Source organism: Paramisgurnus dabryanus, chromosome 1 (genome assembly GCF_030506205.2).
Source record: "Paramisgurnus dabryanus chromosome 1, PD_genome_1.1, whole genome shotgun sequence".
Taxonomy (NCBI): domain Eukaryota; kingdom Metazoa; phylum Chordata; class Actinopteri; order Cypriniformes; family Cobitidae; genus Paramisgurnus; species Paramisgurnus dabryanus.
Genome location: NC_133337.1, coordinates 64,142,522 through 64,166,217, shown reverse-complemented (window position 1 = coordinate 64,166,217; position 23,696 = coordinate 64,142,522). Strand labels below are relative to the sequence as shown.

The 23,696-nt window shown below is 37.6% G+C and overlaps 1 protein-coding gene across 1 annotated transcript; it reads right to left on the bottom strand.

Annotated features, from left to right (window-relative positions):
• Positions 1–10,797: 10,797 nt before the first annotated feature.
• lrrc3ca (leucine rich repeat containing 3Ca) lies at positions 10,798–23,032 on the bottom strand. The gene is made up of 2 exons (XM_065253354.1): positions 22,908–23,032; positions 10,798–12,683 (listed from the first exon to the last, which is right to left on the bottom strand). The coding sequence occupies exon 2, from the start codon at positions 12,584–12,586 to the stop codon at positions 11,786–11,788; it is 801 nt and encodes a 266-aa protein (XP_065109426.1). The 5' UTR covers positions 12,587–12,683; positions 22,908–23,032; the 3' UTR covers positions 10,798–11,785.
• Between the last annotated feature and the right edge of the window lie 664 nt (positions 23,033–23,696).

Here is a 23,696-nt window from a genome sequence, read left to right as displayed (position 1 = left end):
TTTCCAAAAAAGCAGGCCGCAGAGCTTCAGGAATGAGAATCCTCTGTCCTTTGAATATTAAACCTCTGTCACTGGCTAGTTCCTCCTTGAAAGTCCAGAATGGTCGCAATAAACTGTTGACAGCACATTTGTGGTTGGGCCACCCAGTTTTAATGCAAGCGTGTAGCATTTGGCACAGCATGTCTTTGGCAGTGTGTGTTTTGATGGTTTCCAGTGTCTTTGTGGAGATATTGATGTCGCTGGAATGGTTAACTTGTTCAAAGTCATGTGAGGTAAGACCCAATGCGTATACTGAGGCTGGGGTCTGCATTTGTGAGTGTGTCATGCTCATCTGAGGCGCTCTAGAGAGGAAGTCGGCGACGTGCAAATCCTTGCCTGGTTTGTACTGCAGGTGTATCTGGTATCTCTGTAGCCTTAATAGCATCCTCTGTAAACGCTTGGGAGCTGTCAGCAATGGTTTTTTGAAGATCGCTTCAAGTGGCCTGTGATCACTATGTACAGTGATGTGCTCTCTTCCATGCAGATACTGGTCAAATTTATCACAGGCAAAGACTATGGCCAGGCATTCTTTCTCAATCTGAGCATATTGTTGTTCTGTTGGGGTCAGTGTCCTGGACGCAAAAGCTACCGGTTGTCCATTCTGCAGGAGGGCTGCCCCTAAGCCTTTCTCGCTGGCATCACATTGCAGTGTGACCTCCTCTTTGATGTCATAGTATTTCAGTACAGGGTAGTGAGTGACTAAATCTTTGATTTTCTCCAGAGCAGCGTCATGCTTGTGTAGCCACGTCCATTCAACGTCCTTGTCTGTCAGTCGTCTGAGAGGTTCACATATATCAGACAGACGGGGCAGGAATTTTGACAAGTAGTTAACAAACCCCAAAAGCCTTTGGAGGGATTTAACGTCGGTCGGTGTTTGCATGTTCTGAATTGCAGTTATTTTCTGCGGGTCTGGGCGTAAGCCTTCATTTGTGAGGAGGTGACCCATGTACGTCACACTAGGGAGCTTCAGACGAAGTTTCTTTCTGTTAAGCTTCAAGTTGACTTCTCTTGCTCTCTGTAGTAAAGCTGAGATGTTCTTGTCATGATCTGCTATTGCGTCTTTTGTAGTGTTGCCACACCCATAGACCAGAATGTCATCTGCAATCACACTGACTCCTCTGAGGCCTTGCAATGCTTCATGCTGTCTCCTTTGGTACTCTTCAGCTGCCGGTTTTATTCCGAATGGCATCCGTAGCCACCTGTATCTTCCTTCAGGCGTCCAAAATGTGGTGAGGTAGCTGCTGGCCTCATCCAGCTTTATCTGCCAGTAGCCATCCTTAGCATCAAGAACTGTGAATATTTTTGCATTGGTTATTTCTGGAAGGATTTCTTCAATTTTAGGAATCTGGAAGTGTGATCTGAGCAAAGCTTTGTTCAATGGGGCAGGATCGATGCATATGCGTAGCTTATCGTTCTTTTCTATAACAACCATGTTGCTTATCCACGGAGTCGGTTCCGTAACTTTGGCGATGACCCCCTTTTGTTCCATTTCCTGTATGGCTTTGATAATTTTTGATTTGATGGGAATAGGAATCCGTCTTGGCAACTGCTGCACAGGCTGGATTGTGGGGTCAATCTCAAGGTGTAACTCCCCTGGGAGGCATCCTAATCCATCAAACACATCATCATACATGGAAATGATTTCGTCCGTTGATTTGGGTGCGCTTGACACCTCTTCCGTGTCAATATTGTGTATTACATGGTTGGTGTTTATTTTAAGTAAATTTAGTTTTTGGCAGGTTTCAGCTGAAAGCAGGGGTATGTGTGATGTCTCCATTACTTGAAATCGGAGGATGTATTTGTGCCCTTCATGGACTGTTTTGAGGTCACATTCACCCTTAGGCTTAATAAGCGTGCCATCATACAGCTTGAGTGTGGCTTTGCTGGGCATTAAAGCTGGATTGCCGTCTTGTAGTAAGCGTTGGAGGTCACGAAAACCAATTACATTGACTGTGGAGCCTGTGTCTAGCTGGCACTTCAGGGTATGATGAGAATCTGCATTAAATGATTTGGCATTATGTGGGGTCAGCTTCAGATTTATAAACCATTTACTTTGGTTGGCTTGCATGCAGTTTACATGTGAGATGTACCACATTGAATCTGCTTGTTCTTCAGATTGGATGTCATCCTCTACTAAATTCAGCTGTGGTTTGTGTTGTTTTTGTTTGCACACGCGTGCGAAATGATTTCGTTTGCCACATGTTTTACAGGTTACACCATAAGCGGGGCATTTAGCTTTTGCATGCAGTGATCCACAGTAATGGCATGAGTTGTTATGTTGCCTTTTTTTGTGATCTTCAGATACGTTTGTCTGTTTGTACCCCTGTCTGGTGCGTTCAGAGTGGTTTTCTCGCGACGTAAAATTGATGACGTCCTCTCGCTCCGCTCCGCATATTTTCTGTATTTGCATTTGCGCCTGTTCACTCGCGCGACACATGTCTATGGCCGTGTTTAGTGTGAGCTTTGGTTCGCGTAGCATCCGTGCTTGTGCACTTGAATCTTTTGTTCCTATGACCAGCCGGTCACGGATAAGCTCTTCTCTTAATTCACCAAATTCACATGTATCTGCTAACTTTCTTAGCTTTGCAATGAACTGTTCCGCTGTCTCACACTGAGTTTGTTTACAGTCATTAAACACAAACCTTTCGTAGATCACGTTCTTGGATGGTTCAAAATGTGATTGTAAGGCATCTAGAATTTTAGTCGGATCCTCTCTGTCTGCCGAAGGCATGTGTAGATGGCGTTGAAGTTGATGGCATTCTTTTCCCATCACGGTCAGTAGCGTAGCAACTCGAATTTTGTTGTCTTTTTTATCCAGGCCCGTGGCAATCTCATAATTGTCCCATTGTGCTCGAAAAAACGCCCAGTTGTTGTATGTATCACCTTTCATGTCCATGGGTTCTGGAACCGGGATGCAGTACGCCATGGCTGTTCGCTGCTGAACTGACTTGCCTGAATTAATAATTTGTTTAATAAATACGTTGTCCGTCAGTGCGTCTACTATTTACTTGCTAGTTCGGCTTGAGCGGTCTTTGTTGGTTCTGACTTCTGACACCATGTTTCATGTTCAATAAAGAGACTTGTGAAGGGTCGAACACTGACTGTTTTTATTCAACTCCCTTCATCCAGCTACAATGCTGTAAAGTGAACTCTTTCCGCATTTCCTCACTCCCTGTCATCCCCATCCTATGTTAGCTCGTTGGTGCCCTCTATTGGCTGACCTATATTGTAACAGTTATTTACATTTATTCAATTTAGGAGGTGTCTTAGTCTAAAGCGAGTTGTGCATTTGAGCTACATTTGCAGCTGCTCTGCAAGTTGTGCTACATGTACAATATATGTTTCATGTTATTGCCTTCTCATATTACACACAGACAGACAGGCAAACAGGCAAACACATGCATGCACGTACAAACACACAAATAGCACAGCCCTCCACCTGCCAAAGTGCAAGGTGAGCTAGACTGAAAATGAACCTGTGGCAACAGGTGTGGGTTTGGTACAAGACTGTAACATTACCTGTTAAAGCCCCACTCCCCCTCTACACACTGACACACACACAGGCATACATTGCATTTTACTGTACAAACTGTATATTCCATTCCCCTAACACAGTGGTTCTCAAACTTTTTCGTGCCCCCCCCCCCCCCTTTGTGTACCGTACATCCCTTCATGGCCCCCCCCAAGGGAAATTGTTGACATAAAACATTGCAAAACTTAAAATTTGAATTAAACAAAACATATTAAATTATATAAAGTAGTGCTGTTGGTTAGTAGCCTTATTTTTTCGGAGGTTTAAAGAGCACAACTTATCCGATTCATGATTTTACATTTCCTTTGGTGTGTGTGTATGTTAACAATATGCAAAAGGTACAAACCCCAAAGTAAACGATGACGTTAGTTATCATCTAAAACGTAAATCTCTTTTCTTGGACTACAACAAACATGCAGATTGTAGCCAACAGTTTTCTTCCTGGGATTGATGATGTAGTAAAGAACGACATCCTCCCTCTTTGGCCTCAGCTTGTAAGTTAACTCCTGTTAGCATTATATTTCGACCGAATCTTTCAAACACATTTACGAATGATGTCAGAGGTATTCAGGCCAATCACAACGTACAGATTAGCTGACCAATCAGGGACACTGAGCTTTTCAAATAAATGAATTTTGTACAAAATTTGTGCATTTCAGGAAGACAGGGAAATCTGGAGCTACAAAAAATGTACGGTATGTGGAAAGTAATGTTTTTTAATCATAAATCTTGCAAGCACGTTGTACCAAATACACAAAATAACGTTTTAGCAATGAAATTGGTGCACTTAAATTACACAAAATAAATGAATACATTTTATAAAAATGTCCTTAAACTGCCCAACCGGCACCATCTCAGGGACCCCAGTTTGAGACCCACTGCCCTAACCTACCCCCAACAAGTGTTGTAGTACTCGAAACTCAAAGTCTTTTTAAAGGTCTTGGTCTTGTCTCAGACGAAGAGGACTTAGAATTTTATTTTTAAGACCGGTCAAGACCACAACTGATGGGATCACGAAATAATACATTTTATTAATTATAAAATAATTATTATAATTTACAGATTTTGCGGTGCCAATTACCCCTCCCTCTCATGTTGCTAAAATGTAACCAAACTCTACTTTAAACTAATTTCCTTTTGATTTTTTCTTGTTAACTACACCTTTATGTTTATCCCTGGTGGTGAGCTTGTAAGGAGTGTTTTGCCACTGCAGTTTATTCAGGTTTGGCATATGATGTTATCATTGTTTAAGTTTCTCCCCATTACAATTTTTTTAATTTTATTACTGAAACACCTGCATTTTTTTAAGTGGATGGCAAACCATGGAAATGGAGTTAATAAATAAATATAAATGGTTAAACAAATAAATGCTTAAGTTGGTTGATTTATTTGCTTAGACAAAGATAAATTCTCACATATCTTCAATGCCTTTTGATTGTTTTATCAACTTCTCTTATGGCATACACACACACACACACACGCGCGCGCACACACGCGCGCACACACACACACACACACACACACACACACACACACACACACATTCTGGTTTCCATGTTTTGTGGGGACATTCCATAGACGTAATGCATTTTATACCATACAAACCGTATATTCTATTCCCCTAACCTGCCCCAGTCCCTAACCCCAACCATCACAAAAACCTTTCTTGTACCTTAGATTTTCAATAAACATAATCTTGTTTGATTTATAAGCTTGTTTCCTCATGGGGACATCAAAATGTCCCCACAAGGTCACAAAAATACTGGTATTCCTATCTTTGTGGGGACAATTGGTCCCCACAACGTGATAATTACCAGGTACACACACACACACACACACACACACACACACACACACACACACACACACACACACACACACACACACACACACACACACACACACACACACGCACACACACAGACAAGAAGTGCCTAATCATATGCATATTCCACATTTTATCATAAATGTTTTAATGCAGTGATTTGCACTGGTCTTGGTCTTGACTTGGTCTCGACCCTTCAAAGTCTTGGTCTCAGTCTCGGCCTGTGTTTTTCTTGGTCATGACTTGGTCTCGTCGGTTTAGGTGGTCTTGACTACAACACTACCCCCAACCTTCACAAAAACCTGTTTTCAGTTGTTAATCTATGAAAAAGTACAATTTATTATGTTTTTAAAGCTGTTCAGTTTATAGGGACACTTTCTGCTATAAACTTCTTATTTATTATGCTATTAACCATGTTTATAGCCTTATAAACAGGTCATTATACACTATTTATGTCCCCTTAAACCACATACTGCCCCCCCCCCCACACACACGGGGCAGGGGGGACTTTAAGTCTCTCCTCTTCCACTAAGGATGAGCTGTTCCTTTAACCATCACAATTATTAATTTTTCTAATATTTAATGTAATTTTCACATAAAAGTGTTTGATTTTATAATGCAACCTTGGAATAGCTGTAAAATGTTTATATTATGTTGACAATCTATAAAGTGTGACGTCTACACCTACTGATCATTTTAATCGACGGTTGCTCTCAGCGGGTTGTTGAATTGAAGTATTGATTGCTCTCACCTGCTCATCATTTCCTGTTGTTGTGTATTTATGGTCTCTGCACCACTTTGTAAAGTCTTGGCTGTAAATAGCAGTTTCTATAAAAAGTTGTTTGTTACGTGTCACCTTAATCTTGTCTGTCTAAATTTCAATAATTTTTTATTTAAATTCAGGACGCACCGTGATTCGATTTTTTTAATGCTTTAATGTTGCAGAGCTAGAAATTTGGTCTCTTTTGACTGCAGCTAATGAACAATCAACCACAACACCTTTGCAAACACATAGCAACACACTGGAATCTACATAAAACCTAAACATTATTACATAATCATAACTTCAATTGAAATGACTTATATCTAAAGATTTATAAAATCTTACACAAGTTACAATAGTCCTGCAGAGTCTAAATCCAGCCCAAAGGAAACCACCAGCTTGTAATTCCTGAAGGCTCCGTCTTGGATAGGAAGTGTTTCATTTGGGTTGGAGCTAAATTTAGAGTTAAAAAATTCAGGTTTAGTATATGTGACCCGCTCAAACTGATTTTGCCAAGTGGTTGATGTCCTCAGGGCAACATATTGTGTTGACCCAAGGACAACACTTTTCTTAATGAACTCTAAACCCACCCCAACCATAACCAAACCCTAAAATCAGAGGGACAATGGTCTAGAAGCAGCTAATCCTGGTTGTAAGCTTAATCTTAAAACAAACTGTAAACTTATTTCTGTAATCTGATTGGTTGATTGAAATGTTGTCCCAGGGTCAACATAATGTTACCATGAGGACCTTAACCACTTGGCAAAATCAGGAGAGCCATGTGACCCTGTCTGTGAACTCCAGGCAATCAAATTATGAGGAGCATCAACCATTCATTTCACTGCTTGACAAGACCTTTCTTAATCCATGTTATATATATATATATATATATATATATATATATATATATATATATATATATATATATATATATATATATATATATATATATATACATATACATACATATATATATATATACATTATATTTTCAACCAATGTTGTAGAATGAACAGTAAATTACACAAAAATTAGCTTGGATTATCACATACGTATGACCCATATTAAAAACAGAAATTGAGGATTTCTTATAATCACACTGTGCTTTTTATGTGCCGGCTTTTAACCTTCCACTTACTATTTTTCACCTTTTCCCAGAATTCCATGCTCCTAACAGCTATAATTGAAGCATGACAGCTCTGATTCAGCCCGCCTGTTTAATGGGACTCTATTTCAGGATCTGCAACTAGACTAGGTCATGTTTTTCTTCTCACATGTTTGAATTTCCAATCCCAAAAGAATGGTCTTTTAGGACGACTCTAGCTCCAAGATTCCTTAAGGTTTCCTGGGCAACAGTAAGAGAAAGGAAAATCTACCTCGCAGCAAACCAGGAAGGAAAAAAAGCCGGTTACCTGGCATGTCTGAAAATTGCCACTTATTGCATGCTGTATGAATAACAATAATTGTGCATTTAAAATTATTTGGGAGTATTTTCAGAGCCTGTTTTTGGTTTCAGTAAAGGCTCCACAGACAGAAGCTGCAATCTCAGATATGTGAACCCCGTACAGTAACCAAATCAGTCAAACGCTTGGCTTGAAGATGAGGTCAAAGAGCTGTGATCAAATTCTCAGCTCAAGTTTAACTTTAAAGGGTCATAGCGGGGGAATAACATATTTTGATTACAATCACATTTACTTTTATAGACACGTTAAAGTCACTTAAACAGTATGGGTTTGGGCATCACCAGCTAAGCTATAGGAAGAGTCCTCCAATAGTAATCTTCATAAACACATTCAGTCACATACATAAAGACCAACATCTGTCCGGGAAGCTGTGAATGTTTAATTGGCTCTCCTTAGTTAATCAGATCCTCTTGTTTAAAAGATGTTGAAAACGTCCAGGAATGAATTGCTGGGTTTTTAATTATTGTGCTATACACTGGATATAGCCTGCATATACAGGTTTATTTTCAACGGGTTAAAACAACTCAGCACAGTTTAAATGTTTTTTCTTTTTACTTAAAGCAGGGTTGAAAATAACCCAGTAATTTTTTGAGTGTACTGAAACAGTATTTAACAATAACCATTACAAACAATGCAAGGTCAACGCTAGAATTTATAAGATTATAATAATATAAATATATGCGGTTGTAAACTGCACATTTCAATTACTGCAAATATAGACATCTATTAGAAAATCAGCATGATGTGCATACTTTCTTTATACTACATGAATAGTGTCAATAGTTCAGTTGTATGCAGTTGCAAATATAAAACTTTTTCTAAACTGTGCTTTGTGAGAAATTGTGTGCGTGATTGAAATAGCTTGAAAATCTGCTATTGCAAACATGCAATGAGCCGACCATTATAAATAATTGGTTATGAATTCTGTTTGTTGTGTCCAGATCTTTTTGTACCGTGGTGACTTTCAAGACTTTATGCACAGTTGCATGTCATTATGTTTCTGTCAGGATCCTGAATGTCATTATGTGTTTAGTCTTGTTTCTAGTACCAGGATCCTGACACCCTCATATAAGTGTTCTGTGTTTGTCTGGAGAGTCACGTGACCTATGTGTGGCACGTGCTCTCCTGTCTTTAGTCTTAACCTTACCCTCCTGTTTCCTAATTATGTATGATTAGTTTCCTCACCTGTTTGTTGTTGTCCCCTAATTAGTTCCCCTATTTAAATGCCATTGTGTCTCTTGTCTTTGTGGTATCATTGTATGTGTTGGAATATGTCATTGTCAGGAGTCTTTTTAGTTTTGTCATGTTTGCTATTATTTCATTCTTGCCTTGTTTACCCCCTCGAGGGAGTTTTTGTTCAATATTAAAGTCTTTTGAGTTGAGAGCTGTCTGCACTTGGGTTCTTTACCAGCAATCTCTGACAGTTTCTGTGCGAGTGTGTCGGATGTGTTTTAACACTTTAGACACAGTGACGGTCTGATAAGCTTCATAGATTTAATTCATATAATGAAGAAGATAAACTATTTGTATTTGTAAAAACATAAAATAATTTTTTTAAGAAAAAGAAAAGTTTTTCTTTTTTTTTCTTGTTGTTTTAATTTAAATGTTTTATTTTGTTTGGTAAATGAAAAGATTGAACAGTCTGTGTTTAAATTAAAAAATGTATTAAAAAATAAAAATGTATATCTTACCATGTTTTCATTGAGACATTGCATGTTGGCACTCCAGAACCATTAACACTGTCAAGCAAAGAGTAAAGTCCATTCACATTTTTTTCACATAATGCATCAATATCAGTAGGCTAATGCAGAAGATCCAGCATACAGTATGTATCATGACCAGCAATGCATTACTGTCTTTCATTGTTCAAAATTTTGTGTTCATCGTTTCATTGTTCCTATAAAGTTTATGAACCAGTTTATGTAACAGCACATTATTTCCTTCCTTTTATATAAAATCCTAGCATTTATGAACGTTTATGTAATCATGTCCTGATGTGAGAAGACCACAGCTTTGTTCCAAAACCTACAGTTTACACTGTCAGAAATGTTTTTCCCAAGCTGTCACTGGGGCAGTACAATTTAAAAATCTCCTAATATGTTTGGTATTAGGAGACTAATTTGGTACTAATAGTACCTTTAATGTACTTAGAGGCACTCTTTGGTACCAATATGCACCTCTGAGGTGCTAATATGACCTTTTTAGGTTCAAAGTAGTGATGCACCGATGTATCGGCCGCCGATATATATCGGCCGATTTTTGATGAATTTGAAACCATTGGCATATCGGCAATAGCACGAGAAAGGCCGATACCGACTGTTTATTAATTAACTGCATAAAGAAATCCATTATATGTAAAAAAATTAGTTAATGTTGTTAATAAAATAAATGCTGAATAGCAAAAACCACCTTTGAAGGTTGTCATGCTGTCTTATTATATTTGTTTTAGCTTAATTTGTGCCTCTCTTATTATGTTGGTCAGTTGAATGTTAATTAGATCCAATCCATGTTCAGTAAAAATAATTTGGTGCAGAAATAAACTAGCTAATTGACCAACTGTGTAGTATTGTATACAAATGTTTAATATCGGTATCGGCCAGAAGTTGTCTGTTTAAATCGGTATCGGCCCAAAAAAATCCTAGCGGTGCATCCCTAGTTCAAAGGTATATTTTTGAAAGGGTGCCACCTTATCATTGATAGCTTGGGACCATTTCTTGACCATGTTTGACAGTAAAGTAACATTAAATGTTTACTGTGCACACAGAAAGCTTTACTTAAATGTAGTTCCAATAGTGTTTGATTAGCAAAATGATACTCTTAAAGCAATGCAAAAAGAACACACACAAACTTCTCTGCCATCTCTCTTCTCTGACACACACACATTTCTCTGCCATCTTCTGATTTTTTTTAAATGTGTTTAACTGTCTTCTCTTTGAAAAATACATGCAAAGCTGCCTTTAAATTTGGCTGAAATAAGGTATGTTAGAATGAACAGTTTTACTTTCTACAGTGCACACATGATCCCCTAAAATCATGCCTAGGTAGGTAACTTACTAGGTTTTGGAGTTTCTGTGTAACAAAAAAACTTAAAAAGTTATGGATATCAGTCAAAGATCACTCAGGCAGAACATTCAGGTAAATTCTGACTTTAATCATTTAAATTATTCTTGGCAGACGTTCTGAATTATACTTGCTGGCACTTTTCAAAAGAAACCGCACATTCTCCCAGTATTTAATGTGACATACCAAGTTCAGGATTCAGTCCAACAGCACAAAGCCTTCCTGTGGTGGTCAACATCATCTCATTATTTTTAAACATCAAAAGTCTCGAAACATGTCAGGAATCATTTCAAGAGTCAAAAGAGTGCATGGGATGTTTTCCCTTGAAACAGCTTTAACAGTGATTTATCTTACAGTGATTGGTCATGAAAATAACAAGCCAACCTGTTTATTTTCTTCAGGTCTCAACATCATTACCGCTGCAAGGCTCACAAGGAAAATAACTCAGTTTTTCGCTCCCCTGTAAAAACGAACCACAGGACATCGAAGGAAGCCATAAAGCGTTTTACTTTTTGCAGTCTGTGTACTGAGACACCTGAAAAATCACTGATGCGTGCAAGAAAGTGTGGCGCTGTAAAATGTTGATGTCGCCTCTACAGGGACAACAAAAGTACATTTTGTAAATACCCTAAAGAACGAGTGCTCTGCGCACGTCCTGCCAAATAGGCATCTGTCAAAAAACTAACAACGACAGACCTCTTAGTCAAGATGAACTTGAAGCTTGGTCATTTCTAAATCAATTATTCATCTGGATTGGATTAGATGGCCCCTGTGATTTTGCTCATTCTGTCTCCTGTCCTCTCTATCTGCAAGTTTGTGGCATTTACAAAAAAACAGAAACCGTCTGTAGATGGTTTCTGTCTCATTTTGGATGTTGCACTATCATGCATCTTGTTACAAAAGTTCATTCTGGTTCTTTGGGAGGGTACTGGTCAACCCTGAGAAGCATCTTAAATGGAGCGGTCAATCATTCATGGGCTACAAAGCCTACATTCTTCACTTTTACCCTTATATGTATAGACAGCTATCTCATCTTCCCAGTGTGCCCATTGTGCCTTTTGTTAGCCTGAGAAGTTTCCCCCACATGTCATGAGCACATGATGCTATACCACAGTGCTGATGGTGGAAGACTCCTCAGACTTGCCCTGCCTGCTGGGCAGAGACTTGAGATACTCCAGGTGGCGCCTGGCATCTTCCTGATTGTGTCTCACGTAATAGACCAGGTAGGAGATGACCATGGTGAACCATCCAAACATGGTCACCAGCATGGCCACGTCCGTGGTCTTTTTGAGCACCACACACAGGTCCAGGTCTTTGGCCAGCAGGAAGGGCACACCTTGGGCTCCGGAGTCGGGGGGTTCAGATGTCTGACAGACGATACCGGTCAAAGACATGGGCTCCAGGTCTAATCGCGGAAGAGCCGTCTGGAGCATACAGTCACAATGCCAGGGGTTTCCCGTGAGGTTGGATCTTGCTTTAACGCCTTGAAATGCTTCCGGGTCCAGTGTCTTGAGCTGGTTGGACGAGAGGTCCAGAAACTGTAGTGAGGCTGCCAGGCCTCTGAAAGCTCCGGGTTCGAGCAGAGCTAATTCATTATGGGAAAGATCCAGTTCGGTCAGCAGTGGAAGATCACGAAAAGCATTGGCGGGTATACTGGTCAGTAGGTTGTAGTCCAGGTAGAGGCGTTGTGTGTCGTTGGGAATGTCCTGAGGGATCTCAGTGAGATGCAGGTTGCTACAACGCATGGTCTTACCACCGAATGAGCCCTCACTGTCCGAACAGTAACAGCGTTTGGAGCAGGAGGTCGCAGCGTTGTGGAAACACAGCGTCATCAGCACCAAGCTGTGAAACAGCAGCCACATAACCACAGAGTGCCGAAGCAGCCAACCTGAGGGTAGCGGCATTGTGGGACAGTGGGCATAATCCCTTTAGAATGTTTCCTGTGCTGTAAGCGTGTAGGAGGTTGAACTCGACATCGAACATCTCAGATGGCCTCCAACCCTAAAATATTGAAGAATGCAGTTAATGAATGAAAAATATAATTTATTTAATATTTAACGTGGCAACACTTTACACTCTAAAAAATGCTGGGTTTTTTTCAACCCAGTATTGGGTCAAAAAGGGAAGAACCCAAAATGTTTTTTAGAGTATAGTATGGATTCATCACACTTTTAAGTTTAAGTTTATTGACGCAAATCTGTTGTTCATAGTCAATATGTGTTCCCCATTCAACTATGTTGCTATTTAAAAAAAAAAACAGCATTGTGAATATAACAACGATTTTACTTGATATTTATTTGTTATATATTGTATTTGGATTTGGGCCTAAACGTTTTTAAAGAGGATGCCAATTGGTTACTGAGAGTGTTAATAGTGATGTTGCACGTTGTAATGGTTATGCCGCTGGCCCAAAGTTAACCTCCGGTCTATGTTTGGTTATCGGTCTGCCTGGCTAAACTGACCTCTGGAACACCTTGTCAAAAATTTTAATGTTTCTGTTTCCTAAAGATGAGAGGAGATGGTGAACACTGTGTTGAAAGAGGTTAGGCAGCCAGCCAAAAATTCAAGGGTCTGTAGTTAACATTGTATACATACATTTTACAAAGTAATGTTAGCTTAGTGTAGTAGATAAAACTGCTAAAACTGTCTATATGTTCATGTTGCTGGTCTAGTACTTTTTTTTATCATTTGGTAAACATTGTGTTAGAATCGCAAAGGTCATGGGTTTGATCACACACACAATGATAAAAAGTTTAGCTTGAATTGCACTTTAAGTTAGTGTAGATTCAATTGTTTACCAATTGCGTGTATGTAAATTAAATATAAAGTATATATACATTCTACAGTGCTTTGTAGCAATGATTCCTATAGTTGAAAACAAACAAAAGAAATCACAATAGAGAGAAAACCCCTAAAAAAAATCTTTAAAAAGACAATATTGGGCTATATCATACACCCCTGCACAATGCAAAGTGTTTTTTTGCAAGTTTGACAGTTATCATTTTTACGTCCAGCATCATGTTGTTTAAATACCAAATGCATTTGCGCCCATTTGTCCATGGGCATGCTGGCTTGAAAACGAGGTGTGTTTAGGTGCATTGTTGGCGCGTTGCTATTTTGGGGCAAATAAAATACGCCATTGACCAACTAAAACCTTGTCTAAAGTCTAATTATTAGTGCTGGGCATAGATTAATCTAGATTAATCTCATACAAAATAAAAGTATTTTTTGCATAACATATGAGTTTCTGTGTATAATTATTATGTATATATAAATGCATACACATTCATGTTTGTATTTAAGAAATATTTATATATGTATATATATTTATTTATATTTTTATATATTCTATATTATATATAATTAAAAAACAATATATAAATAAAACATTTCTTATATGTATATTTACAAACAGCACAAACTCATATATTATGCAAAAAATGACTTTTGTTTTGTATGAGATTAATCTAATCTAGATTAATCTATGCCCAGTCCTACTAATTATTACACTAATAGATGTGCAGCAGCACATAAAGATTTTTTAAATATGAAAAATTAAAGGATTAAAATGTAAATTATTATTATTGAGTCTCTTGGACCTAAATGAGGACAGATTACAGGACTTTAGAAGCTGTAAAGCTGAGATCAGCTGCCAGAAAAGCTCCTTCACTTGTAGCCTGTAACATAAGAAGATTTGTTTTTGCATTTATTTAGATTTTTTCAAAACGCTACACTACAGGTTTATTTTATATGATGACCTGTGGATATGTTGAGATGGGAGACATTTTTAAGTAATATTTTTAAAAACTCTCAGGACCCTGTCCCAGTGCTGAGACAGTTCCCCACACATTTGTAAAATCTTGTGTTTCTTACAAATACGTATTTTTACTTATGCAAGAATATTTTTAAGCATATGTGTAAATTATTCTCATAAAAACCTTTTTGATATTACAGTTATCATTATTCTTTACCAGCTTATTTGACTTAATACTCTATAACTGAAATAACGACTTTTAAAGAGAACCAAAGCTTAAATAAAAAAAATAATTAAATAAATAAAACACAACACATTTTTTTTAACATCAATCTAAAATTGGTGGTCTTCTTCCTTCCCATGTAAATAGGAAATCGGCTTTGACGTAAGCGCAACTGGCTTTTAAATGAGAAGGGAGATGAGACTCTCATTGGTTTATTGCACAGTTTGCCCAAAACACAACCACTACTCATTACGAGAATAGGAACAACCCTTTTAGACTGTGTGGCAGGTGCATAGACCATTTTTCAGTCATTAAACAAGCAATTCTGATGCCCCCTTAGTGCACTTGTGCCGTGCGCTTTAGACATTAGATCATTAAAATAGGGCCAGTCCTTTTTTAATACGAAAGAAATTTCCATTTTGGCTTTTACAGCTGTTTAACGGTATCTTCTATTTTGCACGTCATTAACTTCTAAGGGTTCTAAGGGTTAACAGAAATGTCCATAAATTAACAGATAATGTCCTGGCAGAAAATTAAATTTTCCTTAATTTACATTATATCCTTTTAAAGTGAATACTATCAAGACAAAAAAATTAAAAATATGTAAGAAATAATTGGTGACTGGCCGTTGAATTATTTGAAAATAATGCACACCCAAGGTGGTTTACAACACGGGTGTGAATTATTTTCAAATAATTCAAAGGACCAGAGTCAATAATTCCATTTATACCACGGTTACCATTGCTCTGGTGGTTATTTTAAGACATTTGAAAGGTTAGGTGTGCGGTTTACAGAACAATAATCAACACCCATGGAACATTCTCAACCAATCAGAATACCGCATTCAACAGGCATTTGGTATAAATATATATATATTAGCTCTGTTGCCCAGTGTTGCTGAATAGTTTTTTCATTCTATGTTCTTGCCATCCTATAAGCCTATTAATGAAAATCATTATTTAACCACAAATTAAAGAGCTCTTTCACTTTTCTCCTGCGGCAAGTCCTCATCAGTCTCTGGTGGTTTGAAGATTTGTACAAAGCCGTTTCTGATTGCGCCTAATTAACTTGGAATAAATTAAATCCCCAAATACCTGCCAGTGTCTATGAGTAGTGTACACTCACAAACACACACACAACCATAAGTACAGAAATGACAATTTACAATTGATTGATGTGTAATAATGAACTGATAACTAGCTGTTTTAATTACTTAACACAACAGGGAATTCACTATTATTGTTGTCTCCCACTGTCTTTACATCTCTTCTTATACACAAGAATAGTTAGTTTTACACGAAAGCATTCAGTGAACATCCGCTCATCTTAAAAAAACAGTGGCACTTGTTCTCTTGAAGTTCTGATTGATTGAAACGCCTGCTTTTGCAATTCACCGTATCTCCCACGAGCATTAACATAATCCAGGAGAGACATAACATGACAAGATTTACACACTTTAATCAGAACAAAAAACAGTTATCCAGGGGCCAATAAACATACAAATTTTTAAGAGGACACAAATAATACAGCCAAAATTGTACTTGTGAGGATATGTGTACACAGAGAAAAGCCTAATATTCTTCTTCAAAAACATTATTTTTTTTATTTATTAAGTTGTTTACGATTATGCCACCAATGAAATTTGAACTTAATTATAAACGTTATGACGGTTAGTAAGGTACTCATAGGGGCAGTTTCCCTGACAGGGATTAGCTTAAACCAGGACTAGGCCTTAGTTTAATTATGAAACATAACTAGTTTTAACAAACACGTCTTACTTAAAACATTACTTGTGTGCACTTTGAGGCAAAACAAAGGGCACTGATGTATTTTAAGATATGTCAGTGCAAGTTGTTTTCAGTTTGGACAGCTCTTACATTTATTTTAGTCTAGGACTAGTCTAATCCCTGTCTGGGAAACCGCCCCATGTTTTACATTTTCCCCTTTAAATTTGTATTGTTTTACTACTTACACAATTATTTAAAGTATATATATTATTTATAACACACATTGTGTTAATGATAATTTTGTGGGAGGCGACCTTTTGATGGGGCGACCTGTCCCCCTGACCCCCCTAGGATTTCTGCCTATAGTTATGCAGTAGACTTGCCAGATGTTTTCTTATTGTGACTTAAGAAAATGTTTTTAATGATTTGGATGTGTTTGGTTTGATATACCCCTGCTATATATTATCTATAAATCTATTACAGATTTTCCTTGGCTCTTACTGGAGTTGTAACACCATAAGTTTGCCCATTTCACAGTCTGACTGGTATTGATTAGGCATGTACCGATACAAAATTGTTGTGCCAATATTCGATTGCTTAAAATGACATCTACTGATGCCGATAGATACTGATACTTTTGCATTTACTTCTTGTTTCAAAGTATTATGTCATGAAATCCTAGTAGTGCAGAACATATAAACAGCAATTCTGTTGTCAGTATGACCCAATTCAAAATAATCACACAATAGTTCTGAAAAGTTTTCCACCCCTTTTGATTGTCAGGATATTATCGCCCCCTAATCATCGGCTGATGTCCAGTAGCGGAAGAAATGTTTTTGTCTGTCGATACCGATTATAGGGCAATATATCGAGATGGTTCTCACTGCGGAACACAACATCCAGGGGGCGGGGTTGGATCTAGATCCAACTCCTCCCACTTTATAAACTTTGTTCCGCCAAATGAACCAGTATATTTGCGTTGTTGCAGCCTGCAATTAGTTGCAACCTGTGGTCGCCAACGTTTGCTCTTAACAATTTAAGTTTGATTAATAATATAGTTGTGAAAGATTCATAATTTAGAAAGTATCACAGTTAGGTGTAAGTGGAGGTAAGGACACGTTCCCGACAGTTTGATATCACTGAAGGGATTTATTTGTACATTATCCCACTTATTACACAGCTATTCCTATACGAGTAAATATATAAACAAATTTATTTGATATCTTTTATTAGCAAATAAAAAAAGTAAACCAGCTAACTTACGAGGGAAACCTGATTCCTAATGGCTGTAAGCAACGCATAAAACAAGTTCAAAGTCCATACAAGATAAACATTCAATTTATTTATTTCTTAATAACATGCCATAGCCTATATATTTGAATTATTATGCATATTTATACTGTATTCATTCATAGGTCTTAAACTGCATGTGGTAAGATTACTCGTAGTAGGCTTACCCAAAATGTTTTACTCCAAACATTATAGCAAAAAACTTACATTTCACTCTAAAGGCACTACTTTTATTGTAGTCATAAGTAAAGTTAGTTTTTATATCTAAAGAATAACTTAATTTAGGTACGACTTTAATGCGGAAATGGTAACGCAGCAACACGTGTATGACGTGTCTTGTGGTAAAACTGCCGACCAATGGGATCTCTGGATCTGGATCCAGCTCCGCCCCTGGATCTAAATCCAACCCCGCCCCCTGGATGTCGTGTTCTGCAGTGAGGCGCTACTGAATATATCGGTGTATCCCTAATTGATATGGTATGATGTAGTGAGAACAGCACTGAGATGTAAGAGTGGTCTGTCAGGTAAATTGGGAGATGTTAATGGGATTTCACTATAAAAAGAAGTAGAGAAATAGTTACACTTGTCTAAACAATGTCTTTGGTACTCAAAAAAAATCATTAAAACATAGTTACTTAGTGAAAATTAGTTGTCAAAGTGCTAAATGCAATTACAAAGGCAGACAGTACAAATGAGAACCATTTACAGAAGAACAGAGCAATTTATGACTACTTAAAGCAAGTGACAAAGTGAGTGACCATGTGCTGCACTGCATTCAATTCAGCCGACCGGATATTCATTAATGGCGTTCCAGTTTTGTGTTCTGCAGAAAAAATGCAATTAAAGAAATGAAACTATATTTGTAACGTATAAAATTAGACCTTTTTTCCAATTCTTTTTCTCCAAAACCTGCCCTCCAAAGACACAACATCAAACACGTACACACAAAATAATTGACAGGCTGAGAGGCGCCTCTAAGATTTCTGATTGGTTAACACACCAGTCACTGTCACATAGATCAGCATTGTTTCTCAGGAAACCACTTTAGTGTTGTCAGTCAGTTCGTTTTTTATGCGCAAAATAATCAATAACAGTAGCTTGAGTACAGTACAAATGCATTAACTCCATTATATAATTTCATGCCGTTTTACAGTAAGAAAGCAATGTCTGAGGCAGCCTTGGATGCTTGGATTTTATGCACAGACAAGATCCTTTAAACAAGCCGAATGTGCATTTGGTAATCTGTAATTTTACTACTCGTACTTAGGTTAGCTTTAAAGAAACGCAGGTCGTCCTAAATATTGCAGATGGAAAGACAGCAGCATGAGCTTATGTACAGTACAAGAGAAGCCAAGAAAGAAACACTGCCTGCTATTTGAACTGCGGTTGCCATTTTGGACATTTAATCTCACCAGCGTTGTGCTCAGTAGCTAATCCATAATAATCACTCAAGACGTTGCACGTTTTGTCTAAAGTGCAAGTAACGATGAACGACAACCTGTCTTGTAATTCAAACTTTTTTATTTATTCTGTTCAGTAAGCCTTTAAAATAGCTGTCTTTTCACTTCAGCCCATTAATATATTAACAGCAGCATGTAAGAAGCGGCTATCTTCTTACAAATCTTCATTCCCTCGAAAGAAGCTGAGACAGAAGCAGTTCCGATCGTTACTATCCAGTGTTTAAAAAAATATTTTTTCGGATCCATGCAAGATGGCAACTTCTACCAATATTCCTAAAAATAACTTCTCCTTTGTTTATTTATTCCAGCCTTTAATGCATTAAATTTCATCTTACTCATCCAGAAAGAATAAGTCACCGAGTTTGCAGATGACAAATGGTGGTAAACCCGCCACTGTCCACTTACGCAGATTAAAAATGAAATCGATCTCTAAGTACCTCTCAAGTATCAAATAACAAGAGGGAGTCTCCTAAATGAGTGTGGAAATAAGACGTTCTGAACTACAGCGGCAGCCGGAATGCCAGGGAAACAGATCCTAAACTGATGTCTGAGAGAAAAAGAGAGAGAGAGACATTAACCCAGCTTTCATGCTTCACTGACCAAAGTCTGCTGCTGCCAAAAGACTACCAAGGCAGTTATTACCCAGTATAAGACACTTATATAGCAATGGTGATTTGAAGCATGCTGAAAACAGTGAAGATTTCTTTCCTGAAGTGGGCAGAGATATGCAGCGATGATGGAGGAGAGGTGATAGTGTGGGAGAGATATGGTAAGACAGTGAGAGATGAGGACAACGAAGTCTTAAAATTAAGACGTTTACCTGAGAAGGCCACCAGAATGAATGAAAGCTCAATGGCATCACAGATAAGACAGAATAAGAGGTGAAAAGACATTTGAGGGAAACACACAGGGGGTGAAGGGAAACCACACGGGATGTTTACATGATTAAACAGTAAGAACAAGAGAGGAAACAAGAGAATCTGAGGAGAGAGTCTTACATTACAGAAGCGAAGAAAGAAGAGAAGGATTAAAAATGAGGTTAAAAGGTTCAGGAGGAACATTTTGGGGAGAGTACTGATGTGACCCTGCAGTGAAAAGTTGAGTGATGTTGCCCATCGTCACAGTAGCTGTGTTTTCTATTATCCTTCAAATTGGGCATATTAAAATAGCGAATTGAAAATAAACACAGTGGAAACACAGCAATTTCACATAAACATCTATAAATTGCTTGGGTGAGGATATATAAAGGAATATATCGCAAAACTGCAATGGAAACAGGTTTTTTGCATTTACATGATCATTCTTTTAATATGGCACGATATGTTTAGTTGGAGGACAAGACAGAAGAGGTGTGTTTGACTTCATGTGGCGTCACAACAAGTGCATGACATCCAAATACCGCGCGAGTGATTCAGGAGTCGACTGCTCTGTATGCTTTCGAGTTGCTCTCACGGTATTTTGATGCTATTCACATGTCGGTCTGCGTACCGCTGTATGAATGCATCTATTGCAATGGTTTTTGGAATGACTTATTACAATTTTGTTTGACGCGTAACATTTTATGGATACTCCGTCATTACACAATAGTTTATTGCGACATTTAGAAAATAACACTAGAGTTTTGCACAAATCTTTAATGGAAATACAGCTAGTCGCCTAACATAAAACAAAACTGATGAGGGTCACAAAACGGTTTTAGGTTGGCTGGTCGACCAGGCCACTGACCAGGTTGGACCAACTGCTGTAGAAAGAAGCTACCATGTTCCAACCCAGCTATGGTTCATCCAACTAAAAATACAGCTGTGGAAACACATAGATTTTATTTGATATAGGCTGTGCAAGCTCAGTCCATGAACTTTCAAACATTTGCGACCAGGCTCTCAAACTAAAGTCGTACGCACAGAATATGGTGACGGGAATAAAAAATACATTAGAGAATGAACGGGAAAGGAGGACTGTTATCTTCATGCATAACACGGTTTGACAGTGCAGAACTGAACTGAATTGGACTGTATTGAGTGACGTGTTATTGGATAGAAGTCGAATGAGATGATGCTTGTCCTGATAATGCCACTTTGTCCTTTCATTAAACTGTGATTCTTGTTCGCTCATGCTGAACGTATAGAGTCTGTGAGAGAACAGTGACCCTGGACAGCTCTAATGTAATGATTTACTGTTACAGATCGAGGATAATAGGACTACACTTGTATTTTGTTTTCTTTGGGTAATTGTTTCTGCCTTAATCATTCTCACTTAAAATAAAAGTGACCTCTTTGAGTAAATGTACTAGTACATTTAGGCTGCAATTAAAAAATTGGATGGGCAAAGGCTTGAAAAAAGCTTTTTTATTATGAGGCAATAATAGTGTTGTCTGGTAACCTAAAATGAGGCTTAAGTGGTAAGATTTTATTAAATAAAAATTATGTTATCCACACAGTGTTTACACATTGGTAACAATGCGGTCTTTCATGTAAAAGTATAGTTATATAAGGTAACAACTCATTCAATGTTTTTTATTGTATCACATATGTGTGGAAACATAACATGGTGCTTAAAACCAACTAGGTTTTGTACTGTATTGATATTAAACAACCTGTTGAAAAGCAGTTAAAGAAGGCTACAGTATGATTGGTGAACCTCTTCATTGTCATTCTTAAGAAACCAGCAAGGGCTTGATCTTAAGAAACAGTTTATAGTCCACTGTTGTGTTTCCTCATCTGTAACCTTCTTTAATAATTCATTTCAAACTATGTCTGAGGGCTCATGAGCGCTGGCAGTGTGTGATAGTTTACACTGAGTCCCTTCTGGCAACCTGAGTGTTAATTATCAATGTTTAAACAAATCAATATTCTGCAACGACAGAATGTCGACCTATCGATAACTATAAAGTGCACTATATATCATCATGGCACACATCTCATTTCTCTTATTATCTTCAAGGTCAAAAGGTGAATAGGCAATTTAAATGAGAGAGAGAGAGAGAGAGAGAGAGAGAGAGAGAGAGAGAGAGAGAGAGAGAGAGAGAGAGAGAGAGAGAGAGAGAGAGAGAGAGAGAGAGAGAGAGAGAGAGAAAGAGAGCGAGCAGAAATGAAGAGCAGAATGTATAAAGAGCTTAATGTCTTAAAAAACATAAGTTAACTGGTAAAAAAATAAAAGTTTAATAAATGCATCAATTTATAGCAAAAGCTTTGCCACTGTAAATGTTTTGTCTGGCAGCTACAAAGGTGACACATCTAAATTTAATTTACAGTCATGAAATTTAAAATAATATATATTTCTTAAATTACAAATTCAATCCTGACGTAAATCAATTTTGAAAGTTATGTCAGCATGTCAAAATAGAAGGAAACACATGAAAAATATGTATTGCCAACATTACAAAATATACAAATATCTAAATAATAAAATATATAAAATATTTTTCAAAAGTCTATATATATTAACAATGTCTATATATATTTAAAGTGTCTACATGTTTATACTTACACAAATAACATAAACCAAGTTTCCTTACCTTTTTATTTTCCTAATATGTGCTGAAGTAACATTAACTCAAGCCGAATAAAGAAATGCCATTGTATACTTAGAAATAAAACCAAAATTTCACAAAAAAACTATAATAAACCTTCATCACGCGCATGGATTCATGTCGTACACGCGCTATTAACTTAACAGTAAAGCTGAAGTATACTGTAACACTGTAACATAATTTCCTCGTTTAAACGCGATGACACGCGTACCAGTGCGCGTTTAAACACAAGACTGACTCACATGTCTGTTGTCTGCAGTCCTCTGAGATCTCATCTGCTCTTCTCGTTCGCCTGCATGTGCTTGCTGTACTGAAAGGAGTTGAGTCAAATATTCCGCCTGGTTTAAGTGCTGGAGATCCGCACGCATGCACGCGCATAGTGCGCGTGGAGAGAGAGAGAGAGAGAGAGAGAGAGAGAGAGAGAGAGAGCGAGAGAGAGAGAGAGAGAGCGCACTGATCAGTTTCCACGCAACCATCCACACAGCATCAAAGTCAACACATGGTCTTAATTTCACTTTCTATCACTAAGTTCACTCTTCATTCTTCGTTCAGATAGTTTAAATTGTCATGACACTGATATTCATGTATGAATCTAATAATAATACAATTATTTACATGAATCATTTGAATAGGAATCAAACAAGATCTAAGCTGATGGCAGGAATTCAAATAACCTAAAATAACTGATAATGGAAATGTTATTCAATCTAACATGATTTATGTGATTGCTTTTGAACTGATACGGTTATTATTAACAATATCCCTTTAAATGTCATACAACCTGACTTACACCAGCAAAACTAATCTGTTCTGCTTTGTACATCTTTTCTCTTTAGTGATAATATTCTTGAGTCTGTGGTGCCTGTCAGATTTAAAGGTTAATCTGTGCCAAGATTACGGATGCCTCTGTGGATGTAAAAATATGACGTTTCATATTACTACCCCCTGTGACCGCATGCTGATTTATCGCACAAAGCCTTCAAAATGGCCTTTTGTCTTACCCCTCAATTATGTTTACTTTACAGTCTTAT

Coding starts and splice junctions, on each gene's coding strand:
- lrrc3ca (XM_065253354.1), bottom strand. CDS start 12,586: ATGCCGCTACCCTCAGGTTGGCTGCTTCGGCACTCTGTGGTTATGTGG.